The sequence below is a fragment of the Cydia amplana genome, chromosome Z (genome assembly GCF_948474715.1).
Source record: "Cydia amplana chromosome Z, ilCydAmpl1.1, whole genome shotgun sequence".
Lineage (NCBI taxonomy): Eukaryota > Metazoa > Arthropoda > Insecta > Lepidoptera > Tortricidae > Cydia > Cydia amplana.
The window spans coordinates 22,533,057-22,559,853 of NC_086096.1; the positions used below are offsets into that span (position 1 = coordinate 22,533,057).

At 37.2% G+C, this 26,797-nt stretch overlaps 2 protein-coding genes across 2 annotated transcripts; both read left to right on the top strand.

Annotated features, from left to right (window-relative positions):
* Positions 1-445: 445 nt before the first annotated feature.
* On the top strand, positions 446-17,695 carry LOC134661277 (replication factor C subunit 1). Its single transcript, XM_063517268.1, has 18 exons — positions 446-580; positions 736-837; positions 2,397-3,090; positions 3,345-3,454; positions 3,733-3,861; positions 3,949-4,381; positions 5,089-5,218; positions 5,293-5,420; positions 6,233-6,379; positions 8,837-8,920; positions 9,078-9,226; positions 9,862-10,056; positions 14,422-14,573; positions 14,911-15,019; positions 15,538-15,683; positions 16,146-16,359; positions 17,035-17,205; positions 17,586-17,695. Exons 1-18 carry the CDS (start codon positions 572-574, stop codon positions 17,682-17,684), a joined length of 3,201 nt encoding a protein of 1,066 aa, XP_063373338.1. The 5' UTR covers positions 446-571; the 3' UTR covers positions 17,685-17,695.
* A 2,998-nt stretch (positions 17,696-20,693) lies between these two features.
* On the top strand, positions 20,694-24,186 carry LOC134660997 (circadian clock-controlled protein daywake-like). Its single transcript, XM_063516892.1, has 6 exons — positions 20,694-20,924; positions 21,017-21,112; positions 22,217-22,364; positions 23,084-23,217; positions 23,573-23,707; positions 23,964-24,186. The coding sequence occupies exons 1-6, from the start codon at positions 20,816-20,818 to the stop codon at positions 24,119-24,121; spliced, it is 780 nt and encodes a 259-aa protein (XP_063372962.1). The 5' UTR covers positions 20,694-20,815; the 3' UTR covers positions 24,122-24,186.
* The last annotated feature ends 2,611 nt before the right edge of the window (positions 24,187-26,797 follow it).

A 26,797-nucleotide genomic window follows, 5' to 3' on the forward strand; every position in this document is an offset into this window, starting at 1 on the left:
AATATCCAATATTTTATTTTAATAACAGAACACTTTGACGCTTCATGTACCTTGGAAAACGTGAACTGAATATGGCGGACCGGCCACAGTAGGTATGTCACGTGACCATCAAATGAAAAATGTTGCCATACCAGAACGCACTGAAGTATTGTTATCCTTTTCCACATAAGGGAAAATATATTGGTTAGAAAGTGACAACATAATTTTTACTTATTCTGCATCGAAATGCTTGGTATTTGTATAACTGATTGCATGTATAGAACAATATGCCGAGTCCACTCTTTTATACGTCATTGCTTCTATAGGATGCTACCGTCTATGACTGCAAAACAATGCGATAATTAAGTGGCAGAATTTCCGCTAGTATTCGCCACTAGACTAGAAAAAAAAATTGACGTATGAATTGTCATGTGTCAGTTCATAATGTCACATCCATCATCCATCTAAAAAAAATAACGGCGAAGATTCCGTATAAGAGGCGCGAAATTGGTGTATGTTATTAATTTGGTGTTTTTACCATAATCTTATTACTTATAAATGATATTATCTTTCCGAGAATCGCAACCCAAAGATGTCTAAGGTATGTGTGATATTAGAAAAAAAAACATTGGCTTACTGTTTCCTTTGCGCTGTTGCTCGCGTAGTGACTTATGTCTTTTAGATGCTTTTAGGTGGTAAAGTAAATGGCATACTATTTGGGTTTTACAATACCAAAATGTTTTGTTTCTGTCCCAGGATATTCGGTCGTTTTTCAAGCCCCAGAAAGTGAAAAAACCAAAGGCAGAAGATGATGTTGATGTTATACCAGAATCTCCTGATGTAGAAATTAAGATAAAGGTATGTTACTAAATTAATTACATTTTATGGACGGAGAACGGAGTCCTGGGGAGTGCCAGCAAAAATGATATAATCACTAGAGTCTGTGCAGAAAGAGATGAGTCGTGAAATGTTTTGGGATTGCTGCATTCCATGACTTTTCTCTTACAGACTTATGTTTTTTCTCACCCAATTTTTTTAAGCTCTTATAACTGTGACTGTGACAAGTTAGTTTTAATGACAATTGATTAAAGATGGCGATTCATTTTGTGGAAATGCTCATTGTCTAAAGCGGGCCACTCACACACCTGCCGCAGGGGCAATATTGGAATTGGACCCTTAATTGCCTCCTTAATTGTGATGTGTGTAGAGAAGCAGGGGCAATTTTTAGATTGGGCCTGCAGCAGGGCGGCAGGGGCGCAAGACCTTCCTAGCTCCCTAGATTGTATCTACCGCCCTGCTAGGTTGTTACATGTGTAGTACGATTGGGGCAATTCCAGTCAGTTCATTGGCGACTACCAACTGCTTTGATAACACAGGAGCCATTCTCGTCGACGTTCGTTCAGCGGGACTATCACTTACACACTGAGTGGCAGGCTAGTGTGTAGAAAACAGCCTAAAATTGCTCCGACCGCCGTGCCGACCGGTATTGCCCCTGCGGCAGGTGTGTGAGTGGCCCGCTTAAAACAGGTACTTTATGTAGGTGTGGATGTGTGTACTATCTAAATATGTATGTTAATAATTATTTAACTAAACTATATTCAATCAAATTTTAGTCTGTGCCAAGGGTCTCTTAATGTTTTTGCTCCTAGTTCCCCAGACATGCCTCAGTCAGTTTTGGCATTCTTGTGAGGCGAAGTTTGTAGCTGTAGAAAAATAATTTTTTTTAAAGTGTTTCCAAGTATTTTGTATGTATACCAACAAAACCATTTCTTAAAACTGGTTGATGGGGAACTGGAGTTCATTGTTATGACAAGCTTTTTAGTAGCTTCTGCGCATTTGATTTATGACTGTGTTCATTCTGGCAATGTTGATATGTAACTAGGCGACAATGCTCATGTGCTTTGAGAAATATAAATAAGTAATCTAGGTAATCCCCTCCTAGATAATTATTTCAACGATGGCAGTTGTTAATGACAATGCGCATGCATTTTGTTATGTATTGTTTATTTGTAACCCGTCGGAAATGTTAACTTTAACATGAAGTCGCGTTTTAGATTCTGTCATTAATGAGAATTGTAGTCGATTAAGTCATTCATTAAAGTTAAAAAATTTGATTAATTGAGGCAAAATTCCAACTACTAAAAAACGACGACAGCCACTTGAAGGGATAAACAAACAATAAAAGGGGTTTTAAAATGTAGTACCAATTTTTTTTTATATACCTACCGTATTTAATTTACAAAACAAAAATAGGTACCAATCTGATATTTCTGACTTAAACCTTAATGGTTTTAGTTAATATACTTACTGTATAGTGTATACTTGGAAACACTTTTTTGGGTTCAATGTTTCTGGGAACCCAATAGTAGTAAAGTATGTGTAGTAGCAACAGTTATTTAAACGAATGTGGATTTCAGAAGAGAGAAAATAGAAAGAAACGAGTGTTGAGTGACTCGGATGAAGAAATATTTTCTACGAAGAAGAAAAAGTCAAATGAAGATAGTCATAAGACATTGCTGAAACCCAAACATAAGGCCGTTGCTAAAACAGAACTCAAAGAAGTTAAAGCAGCTGACATCTTTGGCAGTGGACCCATTAAAAGAACAGAGCCAAATGTAAAGTCAGTCCAAAAGAAAACTGAAACTGGTATTCATTCGGATGATGATTTTGATAAAAGTCTTTTGGAACTTGATAGTACTGAAGAAATTGCTCTGAATAATGTTAAAAAGGAAACTATTCCTGTTAATTATCACACTAAAAAATCACACATAACCCCAAATTCAGCAAAAACTACTACTGATATCAAAAAGAACAAATCACTAGAAGTGAACACTTTTAATGGAAATGGGAGTTTATCTGCAGAAAACCATGAACCAGAAGATGTTTCACCAAAAACAAAAAAGAGACACCTTGACTTAACATCAGGAAAAACATATGAATCAAAGCAAAATAAAATCAGTAAATCAAAGCAAGATGTTAATAAGGCGAGTAGTAGTACAAATGAGAATGAATCCCCAAATGACAAAGATATATGTGAAGCAACAGACTTGGAACTAGATTCAAGCCAAGCAAGAAGGAATAAGAATCTTGAGAAGAGCCTGAATGAGTCTGGTAAGGTTCATCTTTTATAAAATGTCATGTTTGTTTGACTAGTAGGTTATAAGCATCCTAACTAATGTTTAACATCCCTTGTTACCTTTATACAGGAATAAGGGTTGAACATTTCAACTACAGGAGCAGTGTCAAGCACTGGGAATTATGTTGCCTATCAATTAATTCCATTATACATATTATTTTATAACTACACATAACACAAGTTTGTTGTAGTTAACATATATACACTATTGTATTGTTTTGCCTTTTAGTTCTTACTGACGAAGAGAGATATGAACGTAAACGACATTCTGCAGCTTTGTACCAAAAGTATTTGAACAGGTCTGGACCTAAACATTTGGGAGCTAAAACCATTCCTGAGGTATGTATGATTTGTATTTGTTCACGTAATAGATTGTCATTATTAATCATAATTGGTTATATTGCACATGTCAGTTTTCTTAAATGAAAAGCAATCGCAGAAATGAAAGAAAATGCCTAATGTGTGCACTTGTGTAGTTAGCATCAAGTATATAGTGATAGCTAAAATGGCCAAATATATTGGAACACACCTTTATTTCTAAAGTAACTAAGTAATTGGCCACTTTGGCCATCACTATGTATTTGATGCTGACTTTGCATATTTATTACTTTTTACAGGGTACACCAAATTGCTTAAAAGATTGTGCCTTCTTGTTAACTGGGGTGTTGGACTCCTTTGAAAGAGATGAGGTCGCTGAAGCTATTACGAAACTGGGTGGAATTATCAAAAACTCGATGAGCAAAAAGGTGTACAGTTTTTTCTACTGTTTTTATTGTTGAAATTATTTTTTACTAGGTACATGAAGTAAGTAATAACAATAATACATATTTTAGGTAACTCACGTGTTGGCTGGGGAGGACGCTGGTCCGGCGAAAATAGCGAAAGCTCAAGACCTAGGAATTAAAATAATAAATGAAAATGAGTTTCTGGAATTGATAGTGGCTTTGTCCAAAGGAAACACGACTGAGAAGACTAAAAGCAAAGATGATATCAAAAAAGAAAAAAAACCGATTCCGAAATCAAATAAGGAAAAGCATCATACAGTAAATAAAAATAATCATAAATCTGACACCAGTACAAGCAATGTGAAATCTGTAAAAGTTAAAACTAGCCCAAATGTTAAAAATATCAAAAGCGAAATTGTAGATGTAAAAGTACAAAAATTGGAAGCAGTTAAAAATGAAAACAACTCTACTGACCCAGAAAGTAAATCCAAATTAGGTACAAATATACCTGAAAGTAATATAAAAGTGAATTGTACTAATGGTTAGTAAACACTCCCTGTTATATAGTAGGTAACAATGAAGAACGAAACGTTATTTCTGCATGGTGGACATTGAGGTCGGACTTGGTTATATTTTAAAACTGTTTTTATAAATCAAATCATAGCAGGCTATATATACAGTCAGCAGCAGAAGTTGCTAAGCGGGTGAGGCGTTCATAATTACCTTGACGCGCTCTTATTCTTTTAACAATAAAGTCGCGTTAAGATTATTTTGAACACCTCGCCCGCTTAGCAACTATTGCTGCTGACAGTACCCTGTAACTCGAGCAAATAAATGTTAATGTGCATTGTTAGACAATTAATAGCTTGGAATACTACTAAAACCTGTTTTAGTAGTATATGTATAACAAAATCGAATTAACTGCATCAATTAGAATGTATGAATATTTGTGGTGGACGAACCACCAAGACGCTTCGTCAGAACCACCACACGATACTAACGACCCATCATATTTTATAATGACAATATCCATTACTTTTTAAACTTGAACTTAAAACTTTTAAACATAAAGTTTTAACATTGGGACTGTTAGAAAGTACAATTACTTGAACAACACCAGTGTGTTATCCGTAAAAATATTTGCTCCTGTTACAAGTTAAAACTATGCCCAATCTTCTGTCCGATGACATTTCATGGTGATTTAATACAGTTTTGAATACTGTGTATATTAATTTAAACATTTTATAGATTTACAGGTCAGCTCAAGTACAAGACCGGAAACTGTTTCAGTGCAGTCTACAATGTGGGTGGAAAAATATAAACCACAATCACTCAAGCAAATCATTGGTCAACATGGGGACGCTAGCAACGTTAAAAAGTTGGTTGTCTTAACAAGTAATATTTTATTTACAATGAATAGCAATTTAAATTTTAATCACTTGTGTTTTTTAGATTATGCAACTGGCTTACTAAATGGTATGTGAATAGAAAAGCGAAATTACCAAAACCTAGTCCGTGGGCGAAAAACGATGACGGAGGATATTATAAAGCAGCTTTGCTGTCGGGACCGCCGGGCGTTGGTGAGTACTAAGTACTAATACCTATATTATCAACTCAATAGTTAAGCGGGGAATCCAATACGGCGCACGCTACGTATAAATGCGTGGCAGGACTCGTGCGAATTATTTCAATGTGATATACTCGTCGCTGTGCGTCGTTGTTAAAGGATCTTCAAATTCAAAGCGATTATTAATACAGTGGGATGTGGATGCAAGGTTTCTAAATTGCACCAATCCACCGCAGTGCCAACTTTATAACATGAACACTGCCAACGTACCTACTCCAAATTAAGTAGATGCCTTTGAAACGAATGGAAATAATTACACACAGTTGTGTGTTAAACGCTCAATATCCTCGGCTAGAGGCTCTCGCTTGGTCGCAGCCTCAGATCGTATAATGCCAACACGCTCAAGCACTTCAATATTCCATCGCTGTCGCGTAGGAAATGCAGCGAGCTGTTAATAGGTACTTCATAAAATTATACATTCCAAAACTGACTGTCAAACCCTTCAGCTTTTGTGGCGCCAAATAAAAATAAAAACAAAAGCGACTCTGTGTGCGTTACCTCAAACTATGGTGTAGTGGGACATCTGAATTAGGGAATGCTACTGCTTTTCTATACAAATACAGTACCGGAACCGGGTATTCCCGGTTCTCGCCATACAAACTCAGTACCGGGAGCACTCCCTAATCTGAACTGAATATAGTTAACGTTCAATAGTTATCATAAATAAATTTTATTATTCTCCATATGTGGAATTTATTTTATTGTAACTGTAATTCTATTAAGTTATCGGATAGTTACAAGTTAATAACAGTATATGAGCACCAGGTAAGACGACGACGGTGACGTTGGTGTGCAAGGAGCTCGGGTTCGACGTGGTGGAGTTCAACGCCTCCGACACCAGGAACAAGTCTCTCATAAAGGAACAGATCGGCGAGTTGTTGACCACTACTTCCCTTTCTGGATATGCCAAGGGTACGTCTCCCATTATCTTACTATGGCGCTTAGCAGTGTTAGGCATTCAAGAATAAAATCATTATTTGAATAAGAATTCGTAGGAATAAAATCATCTCGATTTTATTCCCGTCAAAAATATTCAAATAATTTTGATCGGGAATAATTCGTATGAGAAAAAATTGAATGAGAATAACTTATTCTTAATCAAATAAATATAATCATGATTTTTATTCGAAATAATATTCCACGAATAATAATGAAGTCTGGGTACCGTATAGGTACTAATTACGTATAGTTAGGTAGATGTAATATAGTAGTTAGTCTCTTGTCTAATTTATATATTTACCTATTTTATGGAATAAAATCTTATAAATTGACTGTCGCATAGTTTCAGTAACCGTATTATTTCTAATTTAATTACCAAATCATTAGGTTCAATTTAGCTGGTCTAGGGGCCTAGCCAAGATGCCAATCGCTTGCGCTCCGACAACGAAGCGCTTTCTGTCTCTATCACTCTTACATATTAGTGCGATAGAGGGACAGAGATAGCGTTTCGTTGTCGCAGCGCAAACCATTGGCATGTTGGCTACGCACTCAAGGTGCCTAGCCAATATGCCAAATTTTGTTTTTAATTTAATAACTAAATCATTAGGTAAATTTAACTGTTCTGGGGGCCTAGCCAACATGCCAATCGCTTGCGCTCCAACAACGAAGGGATTTCTGTCTCTAACACTCTTACATATTAGTGCGATAAAGTGACAGAGATAGCGTTTCGTTGTCGTAGCCCAAACGATTGGTATGTTGGCTACGCACTCAAGGTGCCTAGCCAATATGCCAAATTTTGTTTTTAATTTAATAACTAAATCATTAGGTAAATTTAACTGTTCTGGGGGCCTAGCCAACATGCCAATCGCTTGCGCTCCAACAACGAAGGGATTTCTGTCTCTAACACTCTTACATATTAGTGCGATAAAGTGACAGAGATAGCGTTTCGTTGTCGTAGCCCAAACGATTGGTATGTTGGCTAAGCACCCAAGGTGCCTAGCCAAGATGCCAATTTTTGTTTTTTAATTTAATAACCAAATCATTAGGTAAATTTTGCTGTTCTAGGGGCCTAGCCAAGATACCAATCGCTTGTGCTCCGACAACGAAGCGCTTTCTGTCTCTATCGCTCGTATTAGTGCGATAGAGAGACAGAGATAGCGTTTCATTTCGTAGTGCAAACGATTGGCATATTGGCTACGCACCCAATTTGTTTTTAATTTAATAACCAAATCTTTGGCTACAATTTAACTGTTCAGGGGGCTTAGCCAATATGCCAATCGTTTGCGCTCCGACGACGAAGCGCTTTCTGTCTCTATCACTCTTACATATTAGTGCGATAGAGAGACGGATACCGTTTAATTGTAGTAGCGCAAACGATTGGCATGTTGGCTAGGCTCCCAGAACAGCTACATTGTACCTAATGATTTGGTTATTAAATTAAAACCAAAAATTGTCAACCAAGCACCCAAGGTGCCTAGCCAACATGCCAATCGTTTACGCTACGACAACGAAACGCTATCTCTGTCTCTCTATCGCACTAATATGTAAGAGTGATAGAGAGAGACTATACGCAACTCTACGGAGCGTTAACGTTTGGCATGTTGGCTAAGCACCCTGATCGGATGATAGAACTAGATAGACAGTGTATAACGGAATTCTTTAATGGGTACTGTACCTAAACTAAAGTAACAAATATCAAATCAATCCGACTTAAATAGAAGGGTGAAAATCAACTTACAAAATATAACCGATACTACAAAAATTAACTTAATTCTAAATAACATTTTAATTGAATAAAACCTTATTTAGAATAGTCCCACTTCTAGAATAATTATTCTGTTTTTAATTCCGCATTTAAAATAAAAGTAACATGATTTATTCACCTTAATTTTATTCTAAAATAACTAGTGCAAGAATTATTTTATTTCAAATCGATTTGAATAAGAATAAAATTTCTGTTTTTATTCTTATTCTTATTCAAGTTAATTTTTGCCAACTCTGGCGCTTAGCACACTGGATACGATTCGCACGTCGCTCCGATCTTTGAGTGTAACAACGCTATGCACGTATTATAGCGACATCCCGCTCTCGCGAATGGTATTCAGTGTGCTAAGCGCTTAAGGCTTGTGAATCAAATACGCTACAACCATTCAATCGGTCGTATAATTATGTATGTATTAAAATGGACATAAGCGAGTTGGGTATCATTTTGTAGGAATTTCAATCATTTTTAGTTGTCATTCATCATTTTTAATTTTGAGTGACCATTTAGGATTTCGGTGTCGAAATTTTTTTTAAATTATATATTCAATCTATCATATAACTTTTTAACTCTTGTGAATTGCCGTCGTTTAGTATGGTGTGTGAAACTCGTTACACATACATATACATAGACAACGAAGTAAAATATTGATGCTTGATTATTTACAGGAATGACGGGCAAGCAAGCTGTTTCAAAGAAACATGTTTTAGTAATGGACGAAGTTGACGGTATGGCTGGCAACGAAGATAGAGGTATAGAGGTCATTTAGTTACTATTATGTTTAAATTTATCTAAATTCTGGAAAAAGATTAATAAGCTGGAACAAATATATTTCTGGATATAATTATTTGTCGTTATACTCGCTATTTTCAAATAAAAAGTATCTAATGTGACTTTTCGTAATTGCAGGCGGTCTCCAAGAGTTGATAAGTCTCATAAAGTCAGCATCCGTACCCATCATATGTATGTGCAATGACAGAACCAGTCAGAAAATGAGATCTCTCGTCAATTATTGCTACGATTTGAGATTTAACAGGCCTCGAGTTGATCAAATAAAGGTAAGTACCTAAGACATTATTTTATTGGTAAAAGTGCAAGAAGTATAGTATTATTCACAACGATTTTTTGGGGTGTGAACAATATAATAAAAAAGTATTACCTATGCATTTTTAAACTCTTTTAAAACAATCGAGTTCCGAAATAATACATACGTTAAAAAAACGCTAAAACCATACTTTGCATAGCAAGTGAGCAAGCATACTCGTCCTTTGCTACTAACTAGAAAACAGTGTGCAATATTATCAATGTTGGAAAGAAGTGTTGGATATGTCACACCAGACTAGAGTTACCTGCGTCGAAGTCAAAGTCAGTTATCTCGCTACGCTCAGGTTTCCTTATTAGAATCGCTACGATTGTGATTCAATTTTAACTTTCTCGCCAGACAAAATCAGCTGTCAGAGCAAAACCCGAGTTTATTTTCTCTCATTTTATCTGCAATCGGCTGTTTTATCCATAATTAGATGTTATGTCTTTTTTCTGGGTTTTGAGAGCTCGTCCATTAAATATTACTCTCTCTTGACTTTGACAGAATTTATTTTCTAGTGCCTCTGGTCTAGTGCCGCAGTATTTGCAAAACCCAAGTTTGCATAAGTAAGTAGGTACATGTTGTGTGATAACGGTGTCTGTTGGACAGGCGGCGATGATGTCGGTGTGCTGCAAGGAGGGCATCAAGGTGCCGGGCGAGGCGCTGTCGCAGCTGATCGTGGCCGCCAACCAGGACGTGCGGCAGACGCTCAACCTGCTCTCCATGTGGGCCGTGGACCGCGACCGCGCCGACGCCGACCGCCTCGCGAGAGACGCATCGCACACTAAAAAGGATATCAAACTGGTAAGTGCACTACTCACTGCGCATTTCTCATTCGATATTGTTAATTCATGTACTACCATAGCACACCTACAAATGTTATATGGCTTGTTTGAAACAAATTAGTATTTAACCTCATTGCTACGCGCCAATTTAGTTAATTAGTTGTTCTGGAAAATTTCCTTAAGTCGACACCCATAGTTTGTATATGTATTTGTAAGAAAGGGATAAAACATAAACTAATTGAGGCTTGTAAAGTTTTATGAATAGTGGAACACAATTTGGGAACATAGTTGAAAGTGTTTGAAAAGCCATGCTAATGCATATAAGTCGCCTACTGCAGCTTCATGCTATGCTTTTAATGTGGTCATGACAGGAGTTATATTAAGGCGCGCGAATTGTTTGTGTTAACCTACTATTAAGTTGTTAATATAGAATAAAATGTTATTAATATACGGGATCGTCAATTAGTTTTTCTACTCCCGTACTTTTGTCATTTAAAGGCTCGTGCACACACCTTTAAACCCCTATCTTATAGTTGACAAGACAAGTCTTTAGTCTATTCCCCAAAAAAGTATTTGTGCATTCATGCAGTATCTTTTTGGCACTCTTACGATACTTCGTGTAATCACCACTTAAAAAATATTGTATTTAATACATTGTTGCCAACCTAATTTTAATTGTCATCTCTGACAGATGAGTGAACCATAGACATGTTTTATTTATTTCATTCATTCTTTACCACCCGCCCGTACCCTCCATTCTTTGCTACTTCTTAAATGAAAAATATTTGTTAAATTTACAATTTTTTTTCAAAGTAAGTCCTTGGTCGTAGAAAAAGTATTGTATGCAACGTTGTTTAACTGAGTCAAAAAATACTCGTGGCGTCTTTATTAACAATTTTCGGCTTCGCCTCAAATTGTTACTCACGCCACCTTTTTTGACCTCTCTTAAACAACGGTTGCATAAAATACTATTTCCTTATATTACATAATTAATTACAATGTCTATTTTGCTTTGCGAATTTACTTACTCAATGTATGTCTCATATTAAAATCTTATCAAACGTTTAATATATTTAAATTTGCATGTAGAATAACATTAGCGGCAATGCGATAGTCTGCAGTAGCATACGATTATTATATGATGCAAACATGATGCAAAGCGAAGTGTTGTTAGTATAATGCATTGCGACTGCACATGGAAGCTCTGCGTATTTTGTGTGAGCAATGTGAACTGCAAAACATCAGCATGTATACGCAAGTAATTGTTTGTTTCCTCAATTTGTTTTTGACCGAGTGAAAGCGAAGGTGAACGTTCGAGTTTGGAAAAAAACGCTATCGCATGTTTGCCGGTCTGTCCGACTGTTCTCCTCTCAATTCTCAACAGATTCTCTCTAAAGGACCCCGCAGCAAACATAGAGAAGAAAGTGGTTTCAGTTAAATCTCACGAAATTTTAGTATAATGTTAATTTGGCTCTCCTGATATTTTTTTTGTATGGGCACAACTCTCTCAGAAGTATACTTTCTGAAATAATCAAGTATATAATTTTCTATTTACGCGACATGTTTTCTAAAATCGATATACTGTTATGACACGCACTGACAGTTACTGACGTTATAAGGTGCAGCCACCAACTGTCAGTCATGTACGCTTGTTTAAGCCCGTGTATTTTTTGATTCTTCCCGATGGTGAGACTACCGGATGAATTATAACAGTTAGTCATGGTAGATTTGGTTCTATGTACTTACATAAATAACGCATCGTCGTCACGAAATGTTACATTACTAGTGACTTTCTTACTAAACATACTCGTATGTCATGGGATACGTATTGTCTACTACTATATTTGAATTTTACTCTTAAAAATTCGTCTGGGAGCCCCTGACGTATTTTAACAAAAACATCATCTTTTCGGTAACACGTCTCACTCAATGCGTTCCTAACAGGAACTTCAAGGCATGACTGTAATATTTAAACTAGTGCCCACGCCAATTACTGGGATTAGTTGCCAAGCGGACCCCAGGTTCCCATGAGCGGTGGCAAAATGCCGGGACAACGCGAGGAAGAAGAAGGAATATTATTAACAGTTTCCCTATATCGGATTGCTATATCGATTTTATGTAGGTTGTCGATTGGAATACGTCTCAAACCTCGAGGAGCGATAAGATTGCTACTTAACTTGAGTACTTCTTGCTGCCATCATCTGCTATAAGTATTTTGCTTATTTTAAGTCATGTGCTTATACCTAATAACGTAATTATCAAAGATAAAATATGATCTTTATAATATTTCTGTCACATTGACATCGCATGTTATCAGTTATCTATGTTACGAACGACATGCAAAACAGGACAAAGAGGAGGAATTACGTAAAAATGGTTAACAAACACGTATTTTGTATAAAACAATTACATTGATTATTTCTGAAAGTATACTTCTGAGGAAGTTGTGCCCATACAAAAAAATAATCAGGAGAGCCAAATTAACATTATACTAAAATTTCGTAAGATTTAACTGAAACCACTTTTTCCCTATGTTTGCTGCGGGGTCCTTTAGTGAGTAGCTTCGGTAATTAAATGGAACTAGCTTCGGCCCGCAATTTCGTCTGCATGGAATGACGATGACGATTGATAAAAATGATATGCTCATAATACCCGGGCCTCAAACTATCTCCATACCAAATTTCATCTAAATCTGTTTAGTTGTTTAAAAGTGAAGAGTTAACAGACAGAACGACACGAGTTTCTTTCGTATTTAGGTATAATTAGGTATTCGTAGGGATTCTATTGTCGATGTTTTTGGAAATCTTTCATAATGGCGGAGCCATGAGGTCTACGCGAGGTGTACAGCTAACATAACCAGTAGTATTAGTCCAATTGCCAATGCGAAAACACAAAGCAAAGCACAATGAGTGCCTACGACATTACTAACTTACCAATAACTAATGCACAGGTAGGTACTTAGACAAAATACATAACTCACTATGTAAAGACTATCCAGCAAATCGTAATTTAACTAGCTTTTAAACCCCGACGCAAAAAGAGGGGTGTTATATGTTTGACGCCAATGTCTGTCTGTCTGTGGCATCGTAGCTCGTCTCCAACGGATGGGCCGATTACGATGCGGTTTGTTTTACGTGAAAGCGACTTTTCTTGCGGTGGTTTATAATATACCATACCATATTATACCAATGTTTCATAGAAATCGATCCAGCAGTATGAAGAGTATCAACCAGAGCTCTTTTCCAAAATGATGTAAGGCTTTTTTGGCATAAATTCCATTTAGTTGGCATATAGCGTAGGGGGGTTTTTAAATGCTTACTTTCATAGTTATTACAAGTTATTTATCATGATATTCATAATCTACTATGATGAGATAAGTATTATAACGTTATCAATTAATTATACTGAGAATTAGGGCTGCATATGCGTAAAATATATTTTAATTTTGTTATCTTACGTACCTAGCTATAAATGTAGATAACGAAACAATCTTGTGAAGCTATACTAAGCTAAACATAATCGCTAGAGGGAACAAATATTATTGAAATCTATTTTGCTTACATGTATTGCCCTGCGATTTATTTGAAAATGGAGACGGAAAAAACACAATATTTCATATAAAGATGAATAGTTATGAAATGCGATGAAAAAGCAAATTAATGTTAACAATAACATTGACGGCTGCTTCTTGCCACGGCGACTGATAGTTTTCCGCGCTGTGTCGCCGTTGCACACGAGTCACGTGGCTCATGTAGCCAAGCCAATGTTGTCAAATGTGCGCGATCGCTCTGGGCATGTGAATCACAGACAAGACATCCTCTAGACTGAGCATAGTAACGCTACCCCCTCTGCCACAAATATACGGTAGTTTTACTCCATCTCCGAGTCAGTGTCAGAATCCCGTGCACCACCTCCGGCTCCCGCTCACGTCGTCCCCCGCACCCCAGTATTTTTTGCAGCATCGGTTTCATGAAATAATTACTCTAAACTCCGTCTAGAGGATTCCTAGTCTATGATGTGAATACATACTTCCTTGTTTTAGATACAGCATACACGCTGTCAGCATACACGAGAAACCTTTCACACACTATATGTGGCTATGCACTTTTGCAGCTCGCTGTACTTAGAATGTTTATATTGTATTCTCTCAGTAGTGGGTTAGTGGATTAACCTGAGGAGGTAAATTGGACCGATTTAATGTAGGACTAACGAACATTCTTTACTAAGTTCCTAAATTATAGATATGTTTCTCTTTGTCTCAATGTTGAAGACGCCATACGGGCCCCGTGTCCGCTGAATGCAAGATGATAGTGGCAACCGGAAAATAATACAGATTTTATTTACGAAATCTTTGTAGTAATCAGAGCGACCATCGTTTTCGCAGGGGCCTTGGGAAGCCATACGCAAGGTGTTCTCTGCGGAAGAACATAAGAGCATGAGCATTCACGACAAAAGTGATCTGTTCTTCTACGACTACAGCCTCGCGCCGCTGTTCGTGCAGGAGAACTACCTGCATGTCGCGCCACGCTGCCCCAAGTAAGTGTGCCTGCACACCGAGTGGACGCTCGAGCGGGCCGAGGCGTGCGACGTTCAGTGATACCAATCAAATGCAAACATATGCGAGCGCTCTCATGGCACGCTCAGATCTCTTTTCCGCTGTCCGCCCCGCCGAACGCTACTCTAAGAGGTTCGCCTAGAGTTATTGACTTATTGACTTACCCGGTAGCGATTTATTTCACCTTTTATCGAAACGGACCCCTAGCCTTCAGTTAGAGATGCTACGCATGAAAAAAAACAGTGAACATACATGTACAGCAGGCTTTAAAAAACTTTATTCGGAATTGTCATGGGATTGTATAAATGTGTGGTTTAGGCATGAGGTGCTGGAGCGGCTCAGCAGGGCAGCCGACAGCATCAGCGTCGGGGACCTCGTCGAGGCGAGGATTCGCGGCAGCCAGGCCTGGAGCCTTCTGCCCATGCAGGTTTGTAGTATTCATCATCAGTCATCACCAACAGTCTACTTTGGCGTATGCAAATTGCCTCAGTGGTTAATTGTTCCTAGCGTAATACGAGATATAATCATTATCAATATATAATTATATAAACTACACGCCAGATATCGTAGCTCGAAAGGTGATATCTTGCCTTTGATAGTTTAATTTCCTCGGTTAAGCAAAATGGAATGTGATATTGTAGTTAATATTACCTACAATGAGAATAGTCCTTTATTACGTTAAAAGATACCAGTAGGTAATAACAACATGAAGCCCAACCGGAAATCGTCAACAGAAGCTTTATGCTGCATCGTTGCACTGGCGCGTTTGGTTGTATGGCCGATGGCACTGTCATTTTCCTTTTTTTTTTGCGTGCCGCCTTTCTGTAGCACTTAGAACGTTCAATCGTTTGCTCACTTGTCAAGGAGATTGTCAGTCTCATCGGCCGTCTATCGCTGCAGCAGTTACGCAGCTGCGAATGTAACCTTTATGATGTATGTGTGCAGGCGATGTACAGCTCGGTGATCCCCGGGCACTTGATGGCGGGCCACGTGACCGGCCAGATACAGTTCCCGGGCTGGCTCGGCAAGAACTCGCGCAAGAACAAGATGCACCGCCTCTGCCAGGAGATCCACGCGCACACCAGGCTCAGGTAACTTCGCACATATCATTCTACAAAACAGTTACTAAATATTCTAAATGAAAACAGTCACAAATAAGTTTACGTTGTAAATAAATGTAGCAACAGACGGTGTTATCGCTATTTGCGATCTCATCCAGACAATTTTAGGGTAGAAGGAAATACCTAAGTAAGTTACATTATACTATATCAATCTCAGCATAGTTATTTTAACCTTACCGAACAAAGAACTCTTTTAACACATGTGACTGCCATCATTGTATGCCCATATTGGCAGTTCCACCTCATCAAATATCAGGTTCATAGGTAAGGTATGCCTATAATAGGTATTTAAATTGTAATAACCAATTAAAATAATACATGTAACTCATTAATAACAATAACTTTGTTGATTGATTAATATTAATAATTAATTCCCGCGCTCCATTCAGAGTAATTATAATAATAAAGATAATATGTTACGTTATTGTCCAGCACGTCCGGGTCTAAGTCGTCTATATTCCTGGACTACTGCTCGCACCTGCGCGACGCCATACTGACTCCGCTCACCCGAGACAAGAACGACGGCATCGCGCACTCCCTGCAAGTGCTCGAGGCGTACCACCTCTTGAGAGACGATTTGGAATCCTTGACTGAAATGTCACTATGGCCCGGCCAAAGGAACCCAATGATTCTAATAGATTCGAAGGTAATATTAAACACGTCAATGAGTGAATCAACTTATTATTGTCCATCACTGCCATCGTTACAGATGAATTGCATAATCCTTTACCATAGTATTTTCTCGGAAACGTTCGTATTTAATTGTCCTGCTACTTCAGTCTACCTCAGTTCTTATTGTACTGAGACTGACGGAAATAACATAACACGTTCGTGCGTTTCCGTGAAAATACGATGGTAAAGGATTATGCACTACGTCTACATCTGTACGTTCTTCTGGGTCACTTTTTAAAACCTGGTTTATGGCATTTTGATGCGCTAAATATATGCATTATTGTGGTAGATAAGCCCTTTACGAAGCGTGTTAGTAGAACGTGGTATACAATGTCTTTTAATAAACTATTCTACTTTTGTCCTCTGTCTGACGGGATAGAATAACAACGAAAAACAGTTTATCCACCCAAACAAGGTCAAAAGAATTGAAAACGAGTTGTTGTGTGGTAATTTCTAAAAACCCTTTTTCAACTCCACTAAAATTCCGTTTTCATTATTTTCTTATTTACTTTGTTATATTATAATTTATATCCAAACAATTGATTACTTAGCCGGTTATAAACAGGCTCGTTTCTGTGCCCCTCGTTTTAATCTACTGTCGTATTTTTTTGGAAGCAGAATTAGAAAATGTGTAATATTTGTCCTGCAGGTAAAAGCGGCAATGACCCGCACATACAACAAGAAAGCGATGGCGCTGCCGTACGCGCCGGGGCAGGTGAAGCGCGCGCGCGCCGCCGACGCCGACGACGGCGCGCGCGCCGACGACGACGCCGACCACGAGCAAGATGACAGCGACCCCGAGAATGACCTTCTTATTAAGGTACCTGTTTACATATTGATTAAAGTGTCTGTAAACAAAAGTTACTAGTAAATTGACATTTAGTGTCAACTATAGTATAAGTATAGCGGTTTGTTTACATAGTTAGCAAGTTCTATTGAATGACACTTTAGTGTTTAGTGTGAGTTCATAGATTTGCTACTAAACGCAAGTAGCAAAGTAACGCAAGAGTGGGTTTCATTTACATCACAAACAGTAGTTTTTTGTTCTAAAAAAGCCCCGCAAAACAATTTATCCGATTAATATCAGCATAAACACGAATTAGACAGAATTAAGTAAGTTAAAGCAGGTGAATAAGTATAGGTAATGGTTTGCCACATGTATTAAGCTTTACTGATCAGACTTATTTTAATTAATTTCAGAAAAAAAAGAACAATGAGAAAACCGGAGGTAAAAAAGATGAAGCTGGTACTAGTAAAGACAAGCCTAGTTCGAGCAAAGCCAAAGGAAAGAAGAAGTAGTCAGCTGTAGTAAACACTCCACTCTGTCCCGCCTCACAACCCGCCCATTCCAGCTATATGATATGTACCTATTATTATGTATTTCGGGCCGAGTTATTGATTCATTTATAACTATCATGATCTATTTTACGGTTGACCACTAATATTTGACTAGTTTATGAAATAGTTTTGCATTTCATTATTTTTATTGGTTAACGCCGGTTTCTTTTCACCAGACTACATCAAGACGTTGTTTGTATGTTTTGCGGTCACTGAAATGTCAAATTTGACAATCAAGAGTTACCGCAAAATGTATGAAGCTGTACAGCGCCATCTCGTTTACCTGTCAAATTCAAAGCACGAAATTGCCTTAGATTTTACGCATCTTACTCGATCAATGTATTGTAATCTTTGTTATGTAATCCTTGGGTCCTAAGGACCAATCTTGCCAAAGGACATTTTCATCGGCTGCAACGGCCATTATGTTCGTTACCGGGGTTGAGGAAGTGATTGGACACCCAATCACTATCAAATATTTTCAAAAACACACTGTTGATATATAGATCCCGTGCGAATTACGTAGCGTATGTTCTATTCCTTCCCTTCATGGATTTCCAGCTATATTCACTTCTTGCTAATCTTTGGCGGTGGGCCATCTCCCAAATTGCTTTATATCCAGAGGAAAGACGTTTTTGGAATGTACGTAGTAATCTAATAATGATGCAAATCGCAAACATCACACATAATATAATTATTTTAGGTTTGACGGATAGTCGCTCTGACGAAATAAGGTTTTCAAAATCGTAAAGTTAACATGAAAATAATCAAAAGTTCGTTAAAAGCATATGACATTATAATTGAGTTCGAGCTTTATTTACCAATATTCGGACTAAGCGGCATACGCATTGTCTGTAGTTTATTCCATATAGATAAAACATAAAACAAAACAAAAAAACACGTACCTGCGTTTTTCGGCCAAAGAGGTACAACATTTGTATGTATGAATAATGTGATAGGCGGAACGAGTGAGTTGCGTGTATTGCTGCGTGTATCTATTGCTCAAATACTTGCCAGCCTCCTCTACGCTTAATTATAACATCCTATTGAAACTGGTTAAGAAAAAATGCAAACATATGGTCAATAGTTATGACCGTATTTTTCTTTGTTAAAAATAATGATGATTGAGAAATATGTAAGTATATATACATATATACATACTTCTCAATACTAGCATATGCTTTTGATGCACATTTTGTGTTACTTACAATTGGTAAAATCGTTAGTGGCCAGCTTAATAATGTTAATTATACAGCAACAAATCCTGTAGCTTAATAAATTTCAATCAATGTTGTTATTGTAACAAAATCGTGGTTAGTTATTTCGTTAATGAGTTGTTAAGAATATATATGAGTATGTACCTACATTTTCGTCAATCCTAACTGTAATTGTGTACTTATTGATTATACGACTAGTTTTAAATAAAACGAAGCATCATTTATTAATGTGATTTAAATATGTTATTATGTACACTTAACTGATTTGTAAATACCTACTAGCAAATCAACCTCCGTCAATCGAAATGATTGACGTATTCATTTTAATTCATCATCTTCCTCGCGTTGTCCCGGCATTTTGCCGTCCGCTTGGCAACTAATCCCAGTAATTGGCGTGGGCACTACTTTTCACGAAAGCGACTGCCATCTGACCTTCCAACCCAGAGGGTAAACTAGGCCCGTATTGGGATTAGTGTGGTTTCCTCACGATGTTTTCCTTCACCGAAAAGCGACTGGTAATATCAAATGATATTTCGTACATAAGTTCCGAAAAACTCATTGGTTTGAACCAGGGATGTTGCGGATGCAGATTTTTTGACATCCGCGGATGCGGATGCGTACCTATATTTAAAGGCTCACATCCGCGGATGCGGATGCGGATGTCAAGATTAGGTACTTAGAAAACGTCAAATATTACATGTTTAGTATAATTTTTTTTTTAAATATACGCGTCGACTTGAGAACCTCCTCCGTTTTTTTCGTCAGTTAAAAAAACGAAACGTTTAGTATTTGAGCAAGAATATAGGTGCGTTATATTTTAATAAACAGTAACTTGGCCGACTTTTCTGGATCTAGACGATTTCGTTATAGGTAATGACGAAATTACCTAGCACTTACGCCGCCGCTAAGACGTTCCTGTACCGATTTGTTTGACATCCGCATCCGCATAAGCTCCGCATCGATTTTATGCGGATGCGGATGCAGATGCGGATGTTGAAAATAATGCGAAAGTTCCGCGGTTGCGGATGCGGATGCGGATGTTCGCAATGTCCGGATTGAAAGTCGCACGCTCTTAGCGCTAGGCCACCAGCGCATCTGACGTATTCATTTTAATTATTTGTCGTTATTTTAGATTTTTTTAAAGCTTAGTGTACTATGGTGAGCAAGTTCTGTTTCTGTTGGGTGGTCTTTAGAGTTTTTAAACCAACTCAATTCGGTGCTTTGAGCTCCACTTAATAAGAAATGAATACATTCATCGCTTGTCGCATCGTACGTAAGTCTATATTTTAACAGCCATATAATAAAATACTATCTTCCTGAATTCACAAGTAACTAAGTACTCTAAGCTTCAATAATAAAATAAATGTCACTACTTCAAAAATACCCGTAATAAACAGACAGAATGTGCTACATGTCTACGTTCAAAATACTCCTTCCGAATCGAACTTACTTTATGGAACAACCGTGGCAAATCGTTCCACAAAGTAAGGTCGACCTGGAAGAAATCTAATAAGTACATGAACGGATTTTATATTTAATAAATAATAATAATACATCAGCCCTGTATACGTCCCACTGCTTGGCACCGGCCTCCTCTCATGCGCGAGGATATTTATAAATTGTATCTTTTTCTACTGCTCGTGGTAATCACGCTTTTGTGTCTCAATGGAAGGGATTCGAGGATCAAGTACCCGCGTGCACCGACACGCGACTATTAAAAATGAATTAATGATCCACACCGCAACAGTTTTAAGAGCAGACACATTAACGAGTTTATGCCAAGTTAATCGAATCATAATGACCCTGCGCCGCAAACAATAGTGTCGAGTAAAGATACATATTGAGGCGGTCAGTGCTGCTGTCATCATTTTGTCCGAGATGTACTTCCGGGTCGGCCTTGTGTTAATATTTGCCGCTTGTTTCACCTTAGATTGTTCTGCCGATCCCTTGACGGCAAAACAGGAACAAGAAATAATAAAATATATCGGTGAGTCTGTTCGTAATAAGTATATAGTGGATTTGTTTAGAAGTTGAGATTGTATTAATGGGCAATATAATATAGCTCTTTAATTTCCCCAGAAAACCAGATAAATCATTTTGATGTCCACGATGAAGATAGCCTGAATAAAGCTTTATACAAGGTATCGGATTTGTTTAAACCTTACATGAAGCATGGTGAGTATTTTTGGCTTTTAATATTTAATATCTGGGATACCGAGCTTTGCTCGGAAAACATATAAAATCTCAAAAATTAGCGTTTTCCCAGAGATAAGACCTAGCTAGATCGATTTTTCGCCCTCGAAAACCCCCATATGCCAAATTTCATCGAAATCGTTAGAGCCGTTTCCGAGATCCCCGAAATATATATATATAAATAAATATGCAAGAATTGCTCGTTTAAAGGTATTAGATATATAATATATATATATATATATATATATATATATATATATATATATATATATATATATATTATACAGTTACAGGGTGCTTCCTGTAACAGGAGCAATAAATTAAACTAAAGGCTGTACTCCTCAAACTGACCAACATTTGTTCAGCAACTTTTAAAAATTATGAATCCTTTAGACTTCCTCTTTTTCATACAAAATAAATATTGCCTTCAATGTACGCTGACATCAGTGTGTTTGACGTTGCTTGTCACGCTTTAAACATAACAAAATTCGCAATACATTGCGTCTTAGAATAAACTTTAAAGTGTAATAAAAAACAAAACATCAGTTATTTTCAAAAGTTGCTGAACAAATGTTGGTCAGTTTGAGGAGTACAGCCTTTAGTTTAATTTATTGCTCCTGTTACAGGAAACATCCTGTATATATAGGTATAATAAAAAATAATTTGTACTAAACACGAAATCGAAATCTTGAATTTTTTCTGTTCTAAATGCCAATGAAACTAATTTTTTTTTTAATATTTTACAATACAACATAAATTGCTTGATTTAAAACCGCATACTGCTGTGGAGTTATTTATTTGTTAATTCAAGCTTAAAACACGCAGATTGTACAATTTGTTATTATTAATTCTAGGGTTTGCAATCTGGATCCGAAATGTATGAAATTATCCGGATCGGGATCCGGATCCGCGGATATTCCCATACATTTCGGATCCGTCGTGCAAACCCTAATTAATTCGCAATAAAAGAATGATTCTAACCGCCTGATTAAAGTTACTTGTTCCTGTAACGTTAGTCGGTCGCTGAATGTTGTCATTTTTAAATGGATGTACCTACCTAGTATTTATTGAATCGTTAATTTTCAGGCATAAAATTATGGAATATACCTGTATTGGATCCGTTATTTTTGAAAACGGTAAAGATAACACAAAACGAGGGTGGCAATAATTTCAAGGCCGAATTTAATTCTGTATGGGTGTATGGTTTGTCCGACTATAAGATCGAGTATATTCGGTAAGTTGTGCATTTTTTCAACTCAAACAATATAATCTCGGTAAGTACCAGCGGCTATATTAACAAATCTGTCGTGTCTACATTTGTAATTACAAATGCAAATTGTACAGTAAACAAGTGCGAGTCGGACTCGCCCATGAAGGGTTCCGTATTTAGGCGATTTATGACGTATTAAAAACAAACTACTTACTAGATCTCGTTCAAACCAATTTTCGGTGGAAGTTTACATGGTAATGTACATCATATATTTTTTTTAGTTTTATCATTCTGTTATTTTAGAAGTTACGGGGGGGGGGGGGGGGCACACATTTTACCACTTTGGAAGTGTCTCTCGCGCAAACTATTCAGTTTAGAAAAAAATTATATTAGAAACCTCAATATCATTTTTGAAGACCTATCCATAGATACCCCACACGTATGGGTTTGATGAAAAAAAAATTTTTGAGTTTCAGTTCTAAGTATGGGGAACCCCCATCATTTATTGTTTTTTTTTTCTATTTTTGTGTGAAAATCTTAATGCGGGTCACAGAATACATCTACTTACCAAGTTTCAACAGTATAGTTTCGGAGAAAAGTGGCTGTGACATACGGACGGACAGACAGACAGACAGACATGACGAATCTATAAGGGTTCCGTTTTTTGCCATTTGGCTACGGAACCCTAAAAATTGCATTTACTACCCCTACCTACTTATAAATTAAACGTTTTTGTTTTTCAGGTCACATCCTGCTAAGTACTCTTTTGAAATGAAGCTGAGATTCCCAGACTTAAAAATGCTAGGAAATTACGATATAGATGGTAAATTGCTTATCCTGGAATTGAAGGATCATGGTCCGTTCACCGCAAATTTGAGTAAGTGATCTATTTATGATTTTACGTATGCTTTATACGGCGTATCGTGAATGTACTTAGTATATAAGATACCATTTGTTTATGTAAATCACCTTGCAACTCATTTTGTTACCCGACGGATGAACAAAAGTTGTATGTTTGTCTGTCTTTATGTAAACTGCTGAACCGATTTATATGAACTTTGGCATGGTTCTCCATTTTTCTCCAGTTTGAGACCCGGGGACGGACATAAGGTAGTTTTTATCAGTCATCATCAATATCATCATCATTCCTCGCAGACGAAGACGCGGGCAAAAGCTAGGGACTTCATACTTTCATAACTAATGCCTAACATGCCTATATGAATTGTTTCCAGCTGATGTAGACGCCATTGTTGAAAATAAATTTACTATCAAAAACGGCCATCTTCTTCTTTCGGAATCAAAAACCGATTTTGCTGTCAAGAACTTGAAATTTCATTTGGAGAATTTGCTAAAGGGCTCCGCTGTCGGTACGTATAAGTTCTTAACATATTCAGTGCAAGCGCGAGCTACGCCCTACGAGCGTAGCCGATAACACTAAAAAAACAATACGTAGCGAAAAGCGTCTACGAAAGAGAACCCGCCTAGCGGGACGCTGGCAGTGAATGTGTTAAAGTTCAATTCTTGGAACAAGTCATTGATTTTCAACATGATAAGGCAGAAAAAATTGCTAGATGTACCTGTGGAGTGGACATAATTCTAAGGGTAAATTTCGTTTGTTTTCAGGCGAGTCTATCAACGAATCCCTGAACCAGAACGTAAACGATTTGGTCCGCGACTTGAAGCCGGCCTTTGTGCGAGAAATCAACAGGATCATCATACGCACCTTGAACAGGAGTGTGGAGAATCTGCCTTTAGCTAAGTGGCAAGCGGCTATTAAATGAACCACCTCCTCTATACATTCGAATTATGTAATCTTGTAGTAGATAAAAACGGTTTAATTTAACTATGCTTGTCTTATTACCGGTTATTTTAGGCAACTACGCCATTACGCTGATTTTATAATAAAATGACATAGGTATCGATTTGGACAAATAGGTGCAATCAAATAATAATCATCAAAATCAATTCAAGATTGGTGAATCGAGTAACAAATATACAAAAACATACCGTCGAATTGATAACCTCCTCTCTTTTTAGGGTTCCGTCGCCAAATGGCAAAAAACGGAACCCTTATAGATTCGTCATGTCTGTCTGTCTGTCTGTCCGTCTGTCCGTCCGTATGTCACAGTCACTTTTCTCCGAAACTATAAGAACTATACTGTTGAAACTTGGTAAGTAGATGTATTCTGTGAACCGCATTAAGATTTTCACACAAAAATAGAAAAAAAACAATAAATTTTTGGGGTTCCCATACATAGAACTGAAACTCAAAAATTTTTTTTTCATCAAACCCATACGTGTGGGGTATCTATGGATAGGTCTTCAAAAATGATATTGAGGTTTCTAATATCATTTTTTTCTAAACTGAATAGTTTGCGCGAGAGACACTTCCAAAGTGGTAAAATGTGTCCCCCCCCCCGTAACTTCTAAAATAAGAGAATGATAAAACTAAAAAAAATATACGATGTACATTACCATGTAAACTTCCACCGAAAATTGGTTTGAACGAGATCTAGTAAGTAGTTTTTTTTTAACCCATTCATGGCCACGAACCGCCGAGCGTACACAATACGCCAGGCCACCATACAAATCGTTTTTAGCTAAAACGCATGACTCAGCTTATGGGTCTCGAGCCTGGCGCGAACGGTAAATAAATCGCCGCTTATGAAGCCGGCCAGTTGGACAGCATTATGCAACATTTTTACTAACCACCGATTTTCTGTGCCTATCAAAAAAGAAACTAATTATTGCAGTTTGTAGGAGTGAATATTTTTACTTTCTACAAGCGTTTAATGTCTGACCAAGCTAAGTTGGTAGCAAATTTTATAGCCCAGCCTGTGCAAGTGTTAATTTAAACGTCATAATTTCATATAAGTATGACATTTAAATTAAACTTAGGTACTCAGCCTGTGCTATCAAAATGCCAACTTAGCTTAGTCTGGGCTGTTACCGTGAAAATCGAAAATCGTCAATTTCGACCATTTTTGACAGATAAAACACGGTTTGCTACTGCGAGACAGCCGTCATCGAGCGACCCGTTCGAAAGACGATTATGGATCGAATATCGTTCCATAGGCCTACCGCGAACCGCAATTTTCGGAGTTTTTGACAGCACGAAATTCGTAAAGAACTGTCAAAACACACGTCACCTCAAGAGCTAACGTTGTTCTTTCGTTTATCACAGTGCTGCCAGATAACTCACCTTTCAGCTTTTTATCCCGTTTTTGTGGCAGTGAATCCGCGCATTGTATTGCAAATATTTTGAATGTCCTCGGTTTTTGAGCATTGCTGCGGGATCAATAAATAGATATTTGGGGATTATGCTCAATCAACTCGCAGTTTCAAAGCAGTGCTCCTGTTTTTTTAATTTCATGACCTGGCAATTTAATTCTGTCATCATAATATGGTATCATGCCCTTCATGCATTTATTATTATAGTTGATTGTGCTGTGCTACTTGAAATTTTACTGTTTGTTTGTGAACTGCAAAGATGTTTCTGTCGCAAGAGAACCTGGCTGAAGAAACCCGGTAACAAGCCGCTCGTATAGGTGCCTAACATGGGAAAAAATCCGATAAGTGAAAGTTTGTAAATACCACGCTGCATATTTCCACCTCCACGACGGAATAGCTGTAGGACCCTAAGGTATATGTTTTAGATTATTTCGTAAGTCATTAATTAAATAGTCAAAACATTGAACATTCACACACATTCAAGATGTATGTTTCAAATTTTCAAAGTTCTACCTTCATGGGAAGCTATGTAGTGTCTGTCAGTATTTAATTAAATAACATACCATTTGATATAATATATTTGTTTATCATACAGAAGATATTAATTTAATAATATATATAAATGTTATGGGACAATCTTACCCAAATTGACAAAGCCCCACAATAAGCTCAAGAAAGCTAGTGTTGTGATATATACTAAATACACACATGGAAAACACACACCCATGACTCAGGAACAGATATCTGTGCTCATCACATAAATAAATATTGCCGGGATTCAAACCGAGGGCCATCGGCTTCATTGGAGGTTTACTAAGCCAGGTCTGTCAAGTTATTTAAATCTAATTTTATTATAAGAGAATTAAGTTACTGTCATTATAATCACTTTTAACTCCGTCCTTTTAAATTAAGACTGCTGTTGAAATTAACAGCGGTCACATTAACTAATATTATGTTATAAACTAAAATAGATGTTGTATTAAAGAAAAAGTGATAAAGCTAAAGATGCTGCTTTTTCTTTAATACATGTGATATCTATTTTAGTTTGTAATTTATATGCACTAGTGTAACTACTTAAAAAAAAAACAAATCAAAATATTTAATAAAAACAATTTGAGTTGTTCGCAAAGTTGTGTACTTCTTCGTTTATTCTGTATTTAAACTTTATGGCAGGCAGATTATCAAGATGAAGTGGGCCGGGACCAATGGATGCCTGTTTCTCAGCA

What these genes read in the sequence shown, in the direction of transcription:
- LOC134661277 (XM_063517268.1), top strand. An exon ending in GGCTGGCAACGAAGATAGAG is followed by an intron (nt 8,921 to 9,077) that starts GTATAGAGGTCA and finishes TCGTAATTGCAG; the next exon opens with GCGGTCTCCAAGAGTTGATA. An exon ending in GGAGCCTTCTGCCCATGCAG is followed by an intron (nt 15,020 to 15,537) that starts GTTTGTAGTATT and finishes GTATGTGTGCAG; the next exon opens with GCGATGTACAGCTCGGTGAT.
- LOC134660997 (XM_063516892.1), top strand. Translation starts at nt 20,816, where the DNA reads ATGTACTTCCGGGTCGGCCTTGTGTTAATATTTGCCGCTTGTTTCACC. An exon ending in AGAAATAATAAAATATATCG is followed by an intron (nt 20,925 to 21,016) that starts GTGAGTCTGTTC and finishes TAATTTCCCCAG; the next exon opens with AAAACCAGATAAATCATTTT. An exon ending in TCCGTTCACCGCAAATTTGA is followed by an intron (nt 23,218 to 23,572) that starts GTAAGTGATCTA and finishes AATTGTTTCCAG; the next exon opens with CTGATGTAGACGCCATTGTT.